Source organism: Echeneis naucrates, chromosome 20 (assembly GCF_900963305.1).
Source record: "Echeneis naucrates chromosome 20, fEcheNa1.1, whole genome shotgun sequence".
NCBI lineage: Eukaryota > Metazoa > Chordata > Actinopteri > Carangiformes > Echeneidae > Echeneis > Echeneis naucrates.
Genome location: NC_042530.1, coordinates 9,661,502 through 9,676,454, shown reverse-complemented (window position 1 = coordinate 9,676,454; position 14,953 = coordinate 9,661,502). Strand labels below are relative to the sequence as shown.

The window sequence follows — 14,953 nt, the reverse complement described above, 5'->3', positions numbered from 1 at the left end:
GAAAATGGGGCTCATTTTAGACTCAACATGGAAAAATGCTGCATGTTCTCATGACACACAAGATAATCTATTACTGTACTTGTGCAAAACTATGAGCGTCTACCTCAAACGTGTTTCCTTTGGACTTTGCACTGCCGTGTTATTTGCACTATTTTAATGTCACCATGAACATCTTCTGAAGGAAATTGCTTATAATTGTCAGCCTACCTTGACTAGTGAATGTTTTCTGTCCTTTGTCCTGTGGTCTTGTTAAAAGCTTTGTACAGCGCTGAGAAAAAGTGAAAGGTCAGTTTAGAGGTTTAAGTATCAAAAAATTTAGTTTAACAGGTTATGTAATAAAATGCTGGTTATTTTATTTTGAAATTTCTCAAACTACTTTTTTGTGTGTGTAATTTTATCTAAATCTTTTTATTCATGTGCTGCTTAAGTTTTAGCAGTTGGTAGGGTATATGATTTTTTTTATTATTTTTTTTAAACCACAGGAATTGTGACTATCTCTGATCCACAGTCCATGGAATCTGCGTTGGAGCTTCCAACAGACACAGCAGATTTACATCAACAGTCCAGCAGCCATCAGCCTCCTGCTGCTTCCTTTGCTGTGACCACTATCCCTTTATCAGTAACCTACGCATGCCTGCACTCCCTCACCATCTGAGCTTCTGCTCCCTGACCAGAGAGGGGAGGAAGAGACACTACGACTCCTTCCCCCCAAACACACACCCATTCAAGGTAGTACCGTTGGCACTCCCTCTAATGAATTTACATGTATGACTCTTTGTCACTCTCAGCCTTGCAGGATTGTTGGAGCCAGTAGAGTGTTATTTAAACACCTCCCTCCTTTTATGAACTGTATGAGGCAGTGTGACACTCACAATTTACCTCCGTCCGGACAAAAAGTCATATGTTTATGTAAAAGGTCTAAAAATGTCAATGAAACTATAACTGTAGTAACATTTTGAGTTTCTGAAAGTAAAAGCATGAGAAGTTTAAAACTGGAGATCTTGAGCATTTTGTCATTTGTCTTTGTGAAAAAGTTCTAAAGTATATAATATATCAAAAAGGGAGGATAGACCAGCTAATTTCCTAATTCAGTTGAACATTTAAATTCGAAAAAGGGATTATTTGTCTGTCCTTATGAAATAATAGAAGAACAGTGACCACTTTGTGGTGATAGATAAATGGTTGTTTCATGGCCTCACAGTTAGACCATAATCAGTGTAAAAACCTGAACAAATATTAATAAGATATATCATGGCATTTTTGGACAAGCCATAAAATAGTGGTTCTCTGAAATTGAGTCTGTAATATTTATTATGGAAATGGGACAAATAAAGTAGTTCAGTTATGCAACCGAAAAATGTCCATCTACAGAAATGTTTTTGGTGCCATATTTCATTCGGATAGATTTTAAAGGAATGTATTTGCGGGTTTTGCAATAGCTACAAAGCAAGTGTTAAAATTAGTTGTATACTTATCAGGCTTAACAAGACTTTTGATGATTGTTGATTTTAGAAGAAGTTACAATACATCTTCTGAGTAAAGTGACAAGACAGCCCAACTGAGCTGGGCTAGCTAGTTAGCATGATCATTTTAGCACAAGATAAAAAAAAGTGCTGCTTCTTACTGCTGAAAACATTTTCTAGACTGGTAGGTAAACACCTGCGTGTTCTAACATTGGCTATGTAGCAGGAGCAAAATTTACAAAGCTCATTTAACCTTTGCCTGCCTGCAGCAGGATCACTCTTCACTTCAGTGAAGCTTCACCCAACACAGCAGGAAGGACTGTTCAGCTGGATCAGACCATAGAGAAGCTGCTGGTATGAATCAACTGCCACAGCTTTGATAAATGTTGTTAAATGTTTGATTTTGATGATGTTTGGTGTTGAAAGAAGTTATTTTGGTTTCATGCATGATAGCCAGCAGGCCTGTTGAGTGTTTATGTTGAGCAACAGTCTTGAGCCCTGCTTGAATTTGTTTCTTTGCTGAATATTGATTTCATGTTAAATGGTAAAGACTGATTAAATATTATTTAGATAAATATAAAATATTGAATTGATGGTTCATGATAATGAAAATTTGCACTGTAATTTACAATTTTGCGCTTTAAAAAACACAAAAATTATAGTTAAAAGGATAAAAAGTAAATTGTTTAAATATTAAAAATGTATTTGACTATTTTTTTCTTGATGTTGTATATCTATGTTTCTGTTTGAAGGTTTTCAACCTAACATTTTTTTCCAACGAGCAAATGAAACTTGGAAAGAGGAAAGCTTTGTCCTGTTACATTATGGCTGACAGGCCATTTTTAAGTTTTGACAGCAGCTGAACAAATAAAATACACAAGAACTTGACAAATATCTTTTATAAATCCTAAATATATGACATTTCTTTGTGTTAAACATGTATAATATTGTAAGCACACAGTAAAACAGTGTTACTGAGAAACATTTTTCCCCTACAGGTGGCCAAGATGGCAGCAGCTGTTAGTACGAGTAGAGACATGTAAAATGTTACTAACCACCATCTGGGTCTGTTTGTCAGTATAATGAAAGGACTGTTGCTATCACTGTCTACTTTGCTCATTTAAAAAAAACCATCTTTATCAACGATCCTTACTTGTTTACTCCTCTGTCATTGTGCTAGTTTTCCTATAAGTGCCTCATCTTCTTCCCTCTCTTGCTCTCTTCTCATACTCCCTCCTGCGCCATTCGGTATTCAAATACACTGCCCCGCTCAAGGAAAGTCTCATTCAAGCGCCTGCGTTTCTGAGGTTTACTGTTTGTGTCGTCTTCTCTTCCAAATCCTCCACCTCCAGGGGTGTACAGGCAAAACATGTCCTGTTTAGAGAGACATACAGGTGAGGAATGACCTGGCTGAATTTTACACTTTATAGTAACTGAGGAAACATTAAGGGTTTCTGCCTGCACATCACAGCTGTACAACTGCACTAAAATCTATACATCATAGAAATCTAAAAGAGAAGAGTCTCTAAAATATGTTATCCAGAAATATACTTGGTTTAACATTTGCATAAAAAAATCTCCAAGGCTTCTTGTATTTGAGGTATCTTAAACCATCATGGTTTTTCTGATGATGTTTGTTTACAGGTCCACACATGCTGTCTTACCCCAGGCTCAAGGCTCACGCTGGTTTTGGCTCCCAGGTTGAGAAGCCTGCCATCGGCCCTGTGGAGCAGGTTTAGCCCTGCTGCACCATCCTCACCCCCTGACAAAGAGACAATGAGAGTAAATTTACATCGTAAAAGACAGTGAATACCAGCTACAAGGCAAAATTCGAAACCAATAAATAACCAAGCATTATGCAGTGAGAAAAAACATAAAAGTGGCTGGGGAAAACTTTGGAAAGCAGGTTCAAAGTCTAAGGATTTACCCTGGAGGCCATACGGGCAGGTGGATCTTCTCTCTGTCAGCACAGACAGAACCACTTTGTTCCGGAACAAAAGTTTTCGGATCACCCCATCTCCACCACAGTATTTCCCTTTACCTCCTGAGCCAGGCCGCAGGGAGAACTGCTCTAAAATCACTGGATACCTGAGCATCGGGCAGAAAAAGCCTGCGTGTCAACAGTATTACCAAAGCATAAGAATTGGACACAAAATCTCTTTTAAAAAAACTTAAACCCGTGTCCTACCTCTTCTCGAGAATCTCTGGGTCAGTGATGCGAGTGTTGGTCATGTGACTGTGAACGCCACTCCGCCCATTCCAGCTTGGCCCCGCCCCTGCTCCCCCAGCAACAGTCTCATAGTAGCCAATCTTCTCACTTCCAAATGAAATGTTGTTCATGCAGCCCTGATCGCAGGAATAATACAAAGAAATTTAAGCAAGACAATAACAATATCCCACCTAGGATGAAGACGAAAGTAATCAATAATAATTAAAACACCTTAAAGCGGTAACATATTTTTTCCCCGGCTTTTCTACCTGTGAGGCTGCGCACATCTCAAACGCCCTGAAGATGACGTCGACTACTCTCTGGGAGGTGAGAACATTTCCTCCGACCACAGCTGCATTCTGAGAAGGCTGGAGGATCGAGCCAGGGGGGATGATAACCTTGATTGGTGCAAGACAACCCTAGACATGCAAAATTAGGCAAATTTTAGAAATTTAAATCTATTTTAAAGCACAACCTGTTTTCTTAGACCCACACAATAGACTCCACAATGACGCTTTTTTACCTGATTGAGGGGGATGTCCTGTCCAACCATACAACGCAGGCAGTAGATGAGGGCAGAGAGAGTGATGGCCCGTGGGGCATTGCAGTTTCCCAACACTTCTGTCCCAGTCCCAGTGAAGTCAAACACTGCACTACCCTTTGATGGTAGACATTTTCAAGTCCATTAACACACAGTCAAGATAAAATATGAATTCTTTTGAGGAGATGCTTTCTGCTGACCTGCTCTTCATTAATCTGGACCCGCAGTCTGATCGGTGTCCCATCATCCATGAAATCCTCTGACTCCACCTCCAACAAGCCAGTCTGTTGCCGTCGACAACGTGCAAAGTCTCTCAGCATGTCTCTCACTGCCAGTTCTGCATTGCTCTGAAACATTAACAAACAAAGGCTGTAGTATCACAGCACCAGCAGTAACAACAGTCTTTTACATTTGATTCATGTACAGCAATACTTACCTGAATGTACCCCATGTAGGCCTGGACCACATCCAGTCCATAGCTTTCAATCAACTCCCCAACCAACTGGCTACCCCTCTGATTGGCTGCCACTTGAGCCCGTAAGTCTGACAGGTTGTCATGGAGATTACGAGTCCCAGAGCAGTCTGGGTACTTGGCCGGAGCCATTAGAGCTTCAGTTACCGCTGATATGGAGAAGCAGAGAAGGGAGGATTGGGGGAGAGGAAGACAAGAAGAAAAGCATTCGCATGGGAACAAAGGCAGAATAATATGAATGCAAGATTATATGACAAAAAAACAATCACTCCTATTACTTTTGCTGAATTGCTTCGCTCCAATGCACAGTCTCTGGTTTACTGTGGTCTTTTTATCCTTTGTACATTCATCTTGTCTATTCTTTTTATTGGTTTATTATTAAAATTGTGCTTGAGATTACATCTAGTGTTTCTTCTCATTAGTCTCACACATTCCAGTTCATCTCCTCATCTCTTACCCTCTTCCTGGAAGACTCCGCGAGTGACAATTTTGAAGGACATGAAGACAGCACCCTCCTGCTGAAGAGAGGTGGAATGGGGGGGCATAGAGCCAGGAGTGATGCCTCCAATGTCAGCATGGTGCCCTCTGCTGGCTACAAAGAACACTGCCCCACTCACCCCTTTTCTGAACACCTGGAGTGAGACGAAGGTGAAAAAAGGGAGTGAGAAAGGTTAGGAAAGGAGGACTGATAGTGAGGATGCAGAGAAAAAACTACAGGGACAGACCGGTGTGATGACTGTGAGATCTGGCAGATGGCTGCCACCAGCACATGGATGGTTACTCAGAATCACATCCCCTTCTCTCAGCTTGGATCCCAGTGATTTGATCTGCATTGACAAAAAACAGGGAAATATCTCAGCTCGATATCATTCTGCTTAGATGGGTTGTGTTGCTTCAGCACTACAACTTGCACAGCTAATCATCCCTTACTTGGTACTGAACAGTTTCCTGCATAGCACCCAGGTGCACAGGGATGTGAGGTGCGTTGGACACAAGACCACCGTCCGGGCCAAACACAGCACAGGAGAAGTCGAGGCGCTCCTTGATGTTGGTGGAGATGGAGGTTCTTTGGAGAACTCGGCCCATTTGTTCTGTTGAGCAACATAAGTGGAGCAAACTTTTAACAAGTACACAGGAATTTAACAGTGAACTGTACAGATCCGCTTACTCAAGTTTCCAACTAATAACTTTTCGCTTTTTTCTCATTCTCTTAATTCCACCCCCTTCCTCTGTTGATTTACCTGCTATGCTCATGAAGCGGTGTGAAAAGATGGAAAGCTGAACAGTGTTCAGCTCGGTGCCAAGAGCACAGTGAGGGTCAGAGCCTACAGTCAGGCAAACATCACCCCCCTCTGTCAGACGAGCTTCACAGCATGGCTCCACCAGGATGGTGCTGACAGAGGAAGGATATATAAGCATTCATGTAAGATGGGATGTTAAGTCAACAAAACGGGAAAACAAAGGCATTGTTGCAATTTGGAGCACTTTAAGAGCCAAATTTCAATGTCCTGAATTCATTGAAACAAATTAAAACAAAAACTAAAATATTAGATACTATAATAAAAGTTGTTGAAGTTAAAAAATAAAGTGGTAAATGCCTGCCTGTTCTTGTCAATGATGATGGCTGGTCCCTGGATGCTATGGCCACACGGCAGCTCCTCCCATAGATACACGCTGGTGTCCAGGTAACCATCCTCAAAGTAACACTTAGTCATCTACAGAGACCAGAAAGCTGTCCATGTTATAACGCTTTGATTAGACAGCAAATGTCCTTCCCAATATATTCAGTGGGGCATTGGTTTGTGTATATTATATATTATCTATGTAAGGTCAACAGCATGTGTGTGTGAAATGACTCCATATACCGTGACAGGCTTGGCCTGGTGGGATCCCAGCTTAGTTTTATACACTGATTTAATACCAGATTTTCCGCAACCCCTGACTCTGATGTCATCAACCACAATGGGTCTGTCCAGGATGGTGAATCCAAATTCCTTCAAATAGCTAGAAAGAGAAAAGTAGATGTGTAATATAAGAGAAGGAAAAACAAAAAAAAGGGTCAGAGGGATCATACAGAACACAGAGTATATATGTGTCAGCTCCAAAGTTTAATGAGTGTATCTCCTATGGAAAATTACACATTAACTTAATGTCTTTACACATTGCATAGTGAACAAGGCAACGATTGATGTGCTTTTGTGTGAGTACAGAAAATGTGACGTAAGTGAACAAATGAGTAAACATGCAGCTAACCGTTCAGTGAAAGCACTGTGGAAGTCTCCAGCTCTACAGGACTGGCTACTGCTGGGGTGACCGGCAGCAGTAATCATAAGCGCACAGTCTGTGCCCTCATAACGCAGGTGGAGGAAAACCTCAGTGGTTATCTGACTGCTGAAGACACCAAGAAACACAAGGTGTGCTTATGTCAAAGACTGCTACTAATATTGTTCAAATAATCAATCATTATTTCTTAAAAAAAAAAAAAAAGTATTTAATGAGTTCTAGTAACAATGAAAACAAAAGAACAATGAAAAAAGGGTAGATTCGTATGGCTGTGGAGACAGGCAGCTAACGGTGGAGCATGTTTATGAGGTCTGACCTGCTGAAGCCACGTGCACAGAGTGTGTCATGGCAGCGTTTAGATAGCTGTTCCACCCTCCGGTCAAGTTCGCTGAAACAGTGCTGTGCATATTTCAGTGAGCACGGCTCCTGCACCTCCTCCACCACGTCAGCTAGAGCCAAACCATAGGCCGAGAGCACGCCACTGTACCTGCAAAACACACACTTACACATTACAGCTAGACATACTGCACGTGAACATGGCTGCTGTCTTTTTTCTTGTTTTATTTTTTTCTTTTAGGTATCACCTGCAAACTTCCTGTCACACATCAACACACACACATGCAATCACAGTCTTTCTTACTTATGTATAAAGACAGTCTTCATCCCTAGGGCCCGGGCAATAGCACAAGCATGTTGGCCACCTGCACCTCCGAAACATGCTAACACATGTTGAGATGTATCATGGCCCTTAGCCTGTGGCACAGAGAAATATGTGGAAAAGAGAGAGAGAGAGAGAGCAAACAAGGGAGAGAAAAACATGAAACCAAAGATAGTTTCACTATTTCAATAACCTGGAGCATTAACTTTAATACCCATATTACCTGTGTCAGAGCTCTGATTGGACGGCACATGGCCTCATTCGCGACACGAATGAAACCCATGGCAACTTCCTCCACACTCATCTCTGGGCTGTTTGGCAATGTGCTGTTGTCTTGTTCGTTGGCCCCATTTGCACAAACCTCCAAATGAAAAAAAAAAAAAAAAGTAAATAAAGCATTAGCTTTACCGTTGCTCTCCATTTGTGCAAAAGAAATTTGAGCTGTATGAAATAATTCAGTAAATATTAGTGCCTTTGACTGGCTGGGAGACAAGAACAGGTTGATTTCTTCAGTGAGATAATTAAAATGCTTCATGGTCTCCTCCATGGACAGCGGTTCGTTCTCCCCAGGACCAAAGATTTTTGGGAAAAAGGATGGGAGGAGTCGTCCTAGGGCTAAGTTAGCATCGGTCACAGTCAGCGGGCCCCCTAGGAATGATCCACAAGGACTCTATTATAATGCAGTTAAAACAACAATGTCTCTCAGGACATTCTGTGAGAAAATGTTTAAGGACAACTTTGGAAAGCCCCAGGAGATAATATATAATGTGAAACAGACCTAACCCCTTCCCAACAGGGTACTTTCACAATAAAGCCACGTTCAAGTTTCTTGTTGTCAGAACAGATTATAGCTCCAACTAGGAACTGAGAGGCAAACCTTAGTCATATTATCTCAAACTTGGATCTCTGCCAGTTTGCACCTTTCAAAGCAAAGTATGATATACAATTCAATCTCACTTTGCAGGGCTGGATTTGTGATTGGATGAGTGACATTGGAGACCACTGGATGCATGATAATGATTTAAAGAGTGGATAAAACCACAGAGGACAGTTAAAGTGAAATGGGATCGTATAGTTAACCATCTACCTGGTCTTCCTCGACTGACGTACTCTGTTAGGAACAGACAGAAACTGGAATTTGCAATGGGAGGGCTGAGTAATGGTGGCATTACCTTTTCTGTAGCATGCTGGTCCTGGATGTGCACCTGCAGACTCTGGTCCAACAACAAACATCCCAGACCTGAAAAGTAAGCCAGGAATGTAGTGTAAACCCATGAAAGGATGGGAGCCAAATGAAAGAAGCAAAAGAAAAGGAAAACTTTTCACGATAATTCCATCAATCGGTTAGTTCATTGTCATGTCAGACACATGATGTGTTTACTGCCAATGATGAAGGAGTTGTGTCAGAGACTTGTTAATGTTACAAATCTCACATTAACACATACAAAGCTTCACTCACACTTATTGCACAGACATCACATTTCAACAGAATCTGTTACAGGTGGAGCAGGTTTAACTTGAAGTAGTTACCTTTCTAAGCTGCTGTTAAAGATATTTACTTGTTTAGAAGACAGGTTTTCAAAACATGTCAGGGCCACACACTAACACATCTCAGCTGACCTGAAGAAGAGCCGCGACCCTCCGCCTGCAGCTACAGTGTTTATATCCAGCTGAGGTGCTTGCAGGGTGACTCCAGCTGTGGAAGCCTCAAACACATGTTCATAATGGCCTGCATATCGGCTCACATCTGTAGAGGTTCCTGTAAGGCCAGACAAGACAAACCAAATCAGAAGGATGAAAAGAACATACAATATCAAAATCAGACAAGAGAACTTTTAGAAACTACTTTTGCTTTTTGTTTGAGCAGTAATTTAATATGATCATGAGCCTAACAGACCCCAATACAAAGTGGAAATATATAAACCATCAAGTGTAATAACATTCATCATAATTTAGATGTGAGGTACATTGTACATCAAAATAATTTAAAACAATAGCAGTACAGTCTGTGCACTGAGTTTCTTCTGAGATATTCCTACTCACCACCCATGTCAAAGCCAATGACAGGTTTATTCTCCATCTGGCTATAAGAGGTGATGGCGTATCCTACCACACCTCCTGCTGGACCTGACAAAATGGCCCGGGAACCACAGAAGTGTTCCATGGGAGTCAGGCCTCCATCTGACTGCATGAACAGCACATCCACATCCTGATGGCAGTGGGGAATAAGAGAAGTTCAGTGTTCAGATGAAAGAACGTCTTAGACTGAAAGCATTCCAGGCATAGTGTCAGGATTTCAATTTATGCTGGGCCAAAGTCATTTTAGCTGGGCCTGGTAGTGATTGAAATTTGTTGGTGTATCACTCTTAGTAATACACAAATTAATATCTTCCAATGAAGAGCGACTGGTTTGCTTATCATACTATAAAACTGTCACTTATTGTGGTAGCCTAACAAGTATATTTATTTACTACTCATTGAAACTTTGTTTTTACTATTTATTTTCAATTTCAATGATTAAAAATAATAGTCAGTCAGATATATACTCTTCAGATCATTTAGTACAAGTCAGTTGTACGAGTGTTTGGGCTCTCTGGTATGCCCACCCACAAAACTATGTTTGCACCCATCTACTGGAACAGGTGGAAAATCCTGCCTCTATTGTACATGGTGAAAATCATGAATGCTGCCTCTATGACAGGCTCAGTACTTTACTAAAGAAGATTTGGTTTGGTTTCGACAAAAAAAGAAAGGCAAACAAGTACATCCAATATTGGTGGGAGAAACACAGAACACACCTTTAGACCGCCCTTGAAGCCAGAGGTGAATCCTTTCAAATACTGATGAATTTTGGGCGTGAGGTAGGCATCAGCACAGACAGTGTAGCCCCGAGGTACTGCCCGCACCATGGGCATTACCTCACTCGACAAAGACACCTGGGTGAAGCCCAAGCTACGAGCCAGGGCGCCCACTGCTTTCTCATGGTCAGACCATCTGAAAAAGAGAGAAAGGGAATAGCAACAATGTGGAGACCTGGGCTCATAACAATCAATTATTTTTTGTTTGTTTTGACTGAAGATAACCTCTTTCAATGTTGTACACGTGTTTCTTCAACTGTGAATGACATTTCAAGAAAGAAGAGTGACTTGACATGAAGTAAAAGGAAGAATAATAGGCAGAAAAACACTCCATACTTACAGAGCGACAAACTGAAACGGAGAGGGGGAATTATAAATATGAGTAAACACTGATGAAAAGAAGAACAAGAGTAGTATAAGTCAGCGCTGACCCTAAAAGATTAGGCTTAGAAAGATTGCCGGTAATGAAAGACAGATAGGAGAGTGAAGAGTAAATAACACTTAAATAAATACACCACTTTTTGTGCTTGCCTGCAAGGACAAAAAGGGAGTATTACTACTGACGTGTACGAGTGCAGCAGAAGCACAGCCAGACTGGTGATGCCGCGAGACAGAACTCCCCTCAGATCTTTTTCTACCTGTGCAAGATCCAGCTCCTTCCACACCTCCAGAGAATCCCCAGTACTGCCTGAAAAACACCAACGCACACACTCAGTGGACTGCTACACACTCTACTTTTGCCACCACTGATAAACAGTGTGAAAGTGTCAAGGAGGACTTAATAGATGCATCTTAAGTCTTCCAGGGTATCAAAAATTATGAGCTGATTGGCAGTCAACATACAGTTTAACTGAGGCACATGGGAATGTAATTAGCTTTGTAAACACCATTTCAGGGAAACGCTGGACCTACACAATGTGGCGACAAACTAAACTCAAAGTGGACCAATTTGGCCAACTATTGAAACCTTGCTACAACTGCAAAGTAGAACATAGTTGAGTTTCACACCTGTAACAATACGTTTGGGATCTTTCCTGGGCAGCTGACAGCCATCTTGCCTGAGGATGATTCGCTCATCAACTTCTATTACCTCTTCATACAGCACATCAGGCACTGAAACCTCCTGATATGCACACACAGAAACAGGTTGTGGGAAAAAATACAGAGGTAACATTTGGAAAAACATCTCAGTTCATTCAAGTAATATAAAGATAAGGATGGACACATTGTAACATCCATAAGGAGGTTGGGTCTGCATTTGTAATTGACCCAGTGACAGAATTAAATCTTTGTGAGTTTGTCTTAGGTTCTACTCCACTTATTCATTGAATATTGAGTGCATTTCTGTTTTTAGGGTTCTCGTGTTCTCGGCCATCGGCTTCATAGACAAGTGACCAGTTCACCTAAAATATGGTGTAACTGGTCTGGGTAAACAAGATAATAACTAAACCTTATTTTGTAAAGACAATAAGCCTATTTCCAGGCTAATCATAAGCCCCTGTTACAGTTAAAAATTCATTGCAATGCTAAGCTGTTGAAATATGGTTGCTTTGGTATCTGTGGTCATGTGGTCAAGTAAACTCAAACTTTAGGGTCAAGTAGCTATTCTGGGTCTTATGCAAGCCGGTTCACATTTTAAGTGCAAACATTTAGGTACATAGTCATTATGTCAGAAAGATTACAAACCAAATCAAACAGCTTTGGCCTGGCTTGTGTGCCAATGTGCAGCAAATCCTTAAAGCCCTTTGTGACCAGGAGTGCAGTCCTTTCGCCCTCCCTCTCCAGCAAAGCATTGGTTGCAACTGTTGTTCCCATTCGTATCCAACCAATTAATGAGGTCTCTACAGGCTGTTCACGAGGAAAGGGTTGTCCTGTTTCCTGTTAACAAATATATAAATAAAAAACACATTACATCCTCTCGTTACATACATCCATAGTCCAAAGTCCACTCACAACTATCTCCACACTTCAGTCAACACCCTTAGCTTTCATGCTGTGAGCTGAAAACCAGTCAGATAATCGGAAAAACTCAAAATGAACAAATTAACAGCACTTTTTACTGCAGTGTTTTAACCAATATGGGGTTGTGGTTGGACTCACGTCAGGTAACTTTTTAGTAATAACCTGCATTACTTACAAGTCCTCAATCAACCTCCATCTGACCTCCTCTTAGTGTAAAGGACGTGCTTAAGTTTTCATTATTAATATTTCATAATGTTATTTATGTCATTTATGTAATTTCATAATGTTATTTATGTAATTTATGTAATGTCATATGTTATTAATGCATCCATCCATCATGTCATCTTACCTCCTCCAGGACTCTTCGAATGCCCTCTGTAGGAGCATCTTTGTAGTTCTGTGGGTCTCGTGACAGCAGTTTCAGGACTCTCTCGCGACCATCAGGCAGCCGGGCAAACACATCAGTGAAGGTGCCACCCCGGTCGATGGCAAAGTCGAATTTTCCCTCAGTTTCAGCCATTGTGAGAAGAAATAAAGAATCAGGTCCTTTGAATCAGAGTGGATTCTGAGACAATAGAGTAAGACAGCGAGTTAGAGGGGTAAAGGAACAGGTTAGATACCTGTTGGGATGGGGGGGGGGGGGGGGGGCAGAATTAATACTTAAATCAGGACAATCAATTGCACAACTGCTTTGCATTTTAAAGCTGAACATTTCTCCTCAACCACCAAGGACATTGACTTTTTCTTTTTTTCCCTCTCTCCTATTTGACATATGCTGCCAAGAACATACACATGCACTAAAGTATCTAAACATCCCATACGAGGCAACATTCAATCAGTAATTTGGTCTTCACCTCTTTTTATTGCCACATACTTTAACGTCAATACTATTTTCCCCAAAGTGTGAAAATAAATATATTATTTAAATGTACATATCACATGTGTCCACACGTGTAGAAGCTGTGTCTGCTGCTGTGGCTTTAAAACAAGGTGAAAGGGCAGAGCAGTTTTCACACAAGCCCGCAGGAAGCCCGCAGGAAGCCCGCAGGGGGATCTCCCATAACACCGCAAAGATAAAAGCAAAGATAAAAGCATCCTGGGCTCGGTCTGGGTGGACTGTTTGGATTGTTCCAGAGGTAACAGCTCTCTGCGCTGTCACATTACGATCGTCTCTGACTGAATACTTCAATGCTCCCATGCAGCTCAGCGGCCGTGAACCCGCAGTGGAAACGACCCCTTCACGGTCAGTGTGCACGGGATCGTGCACAGAAGCGTGCACTTCCCTGTTTTAAAGCACCTAAGACCGACGTGTTTCCTACCTGTGCGACGTGCTGGCCTGCCAGGAGCTTAATCTTTGCTAATCCGGTGGTTGTCAGGTTCTGGTCTTCCCTTGAAGAGGTCTGGGTGTCTGTGTGCAGCCAGCAGGGGCTTAAACTCCGCCCCTGTAAAGAGCCGGAGGTCTGAAATCCGAGTAGCTCCAGATGTCACAGTCCGCTGCAGGCGCACACACGTGTGGATGTCCAGCACAGACTCAGGTCACAGCGAGCAGCATTTTCAGTTTTTCGATATTCTGTGTCAACATTGGCATTGAGAGCATGGTACAGAGGAATAGAAGAAGCAGGTGTTGTGAAAGATCCAACAGAGACTTCCTGCTCATATCCAGAGATGGTTTCTTTGACTCTGTTCAGTCCTACCATCACTCTGTCACAAGCAGAATCAATGCTCAGATCAGTCTCTTGTAACACAACATCATGTTGTTACAAACCAGACAGGCACACCCATTTCAGGTTGACACTCAGTGGCAAACACAACAGAGGAATGCTCTTGAGATCCAATCTGGGATGGGACTTCAGTGTTTCCTCGAGGATATTTTCCAGCAGGCTCTCTGGGGAGCTGTGTCAGAGTAAACAAATGACACTTAACTGCAGATTTAACTTTTACAACCTAATTATTGTCTGGCCAGATAAAGATGGCTTGTTTTATTACAACCACTACAACCTACATTTTAGCCATATACAATGTCAGATAAAGGCTGAATGTAAAAAGAAAGAAAGAAAAATCTCTATTATATCTAACAGTTAGAAGGGTTGGGGTCTGGGGGTCCAGCCCATGGCACGAGGGATTAGGTCTCTGGGGGGGCTCTCAAGGGGTCTAGTCTAGTCTCTCTCGTCTCTCTGTGGGGGGTACAGGTCTTTGGTCTAGTTTCTGGGGAGGAAGGGTTCGGGCCTCCGGGCTAGTCTCTGGAGGGTTCTGGGTTCTGGTCTCTGGTATAGTCTGGTCTGGTCTCTCTAGTCTCTGTGGAGACCACACATTAATCGGCTCGGGAATCAAACCGCAACACTAACCACTGCTCAAGTCACCTCATACATTTATGTGTGTTAACCGAGACATGTTCGGTTGCCCACACCGGGACTCGAACCCATGACCATTAAGAGTTGTGGAAAACTAAGATTACACAGCAAAATAGCAAAAATGCTGGCAAATGTATGCAGTGTAATGATTTGATA

The 14,953-nt window shown here is 41.9% G+C and overlaps 1 protein-coding gene across 1 annotated transcript; it reads right to left on the bottom strand.

Annotated features, from left to right (window-relative positions):
* Positions 1-2,375: 2,375 nt before the first annotated feature.
* Positions 2,376-13,930, bottom strand: oplah (5-oxoprolinase, ATP-hydrolysing). The gene is made up of 28 exons (XM_029529322.1): positions 13,766-13,930; positions 12,796-13,011; positions 12,171-12,362; positions 11,493-11,607; positions 11,049-11,172; positions 10,425-10,620; positions 9,670-9,835; positions 9,247-9,385; positions 8,799-8,866; positions 8,110-8,274; positions 7,850-7,959; positions 7,609-7,721; positions 7,285-7,455; positions 6,939-7,076; positions 6,557-6,689; positions 6,288-6,400; positions 5,927-6,078; positions 5,616-5,776; positions 5,411-5,512; positions 5,143-5,317; positions 4,650-4,834; positions 4,414-4,560; positions 4,196-4,330; positions 3,942-4,091; positions 3,652-3,809; positions 3,391-3,551; positions 3,128-3,225; positions 2,376-2,837 (listed from the first exon to the last, which is right to left on the bottom strand). The coding sequence occupies exons 2-28, from the start codon at positions 12,964-12,966 to the stop codon at positions 2,688-2,690; spliced, it is 3,888 nt and encodes a 1,295-aa protein (XP_029385182.1). The 5' UTR covers positions 12,967-13,011; positions 13,766-13,930; the 3' UTR covers positions 2,376-2,687.
* Positions 13,931-14,953: the final 1,023 nt, after the last annotated feature.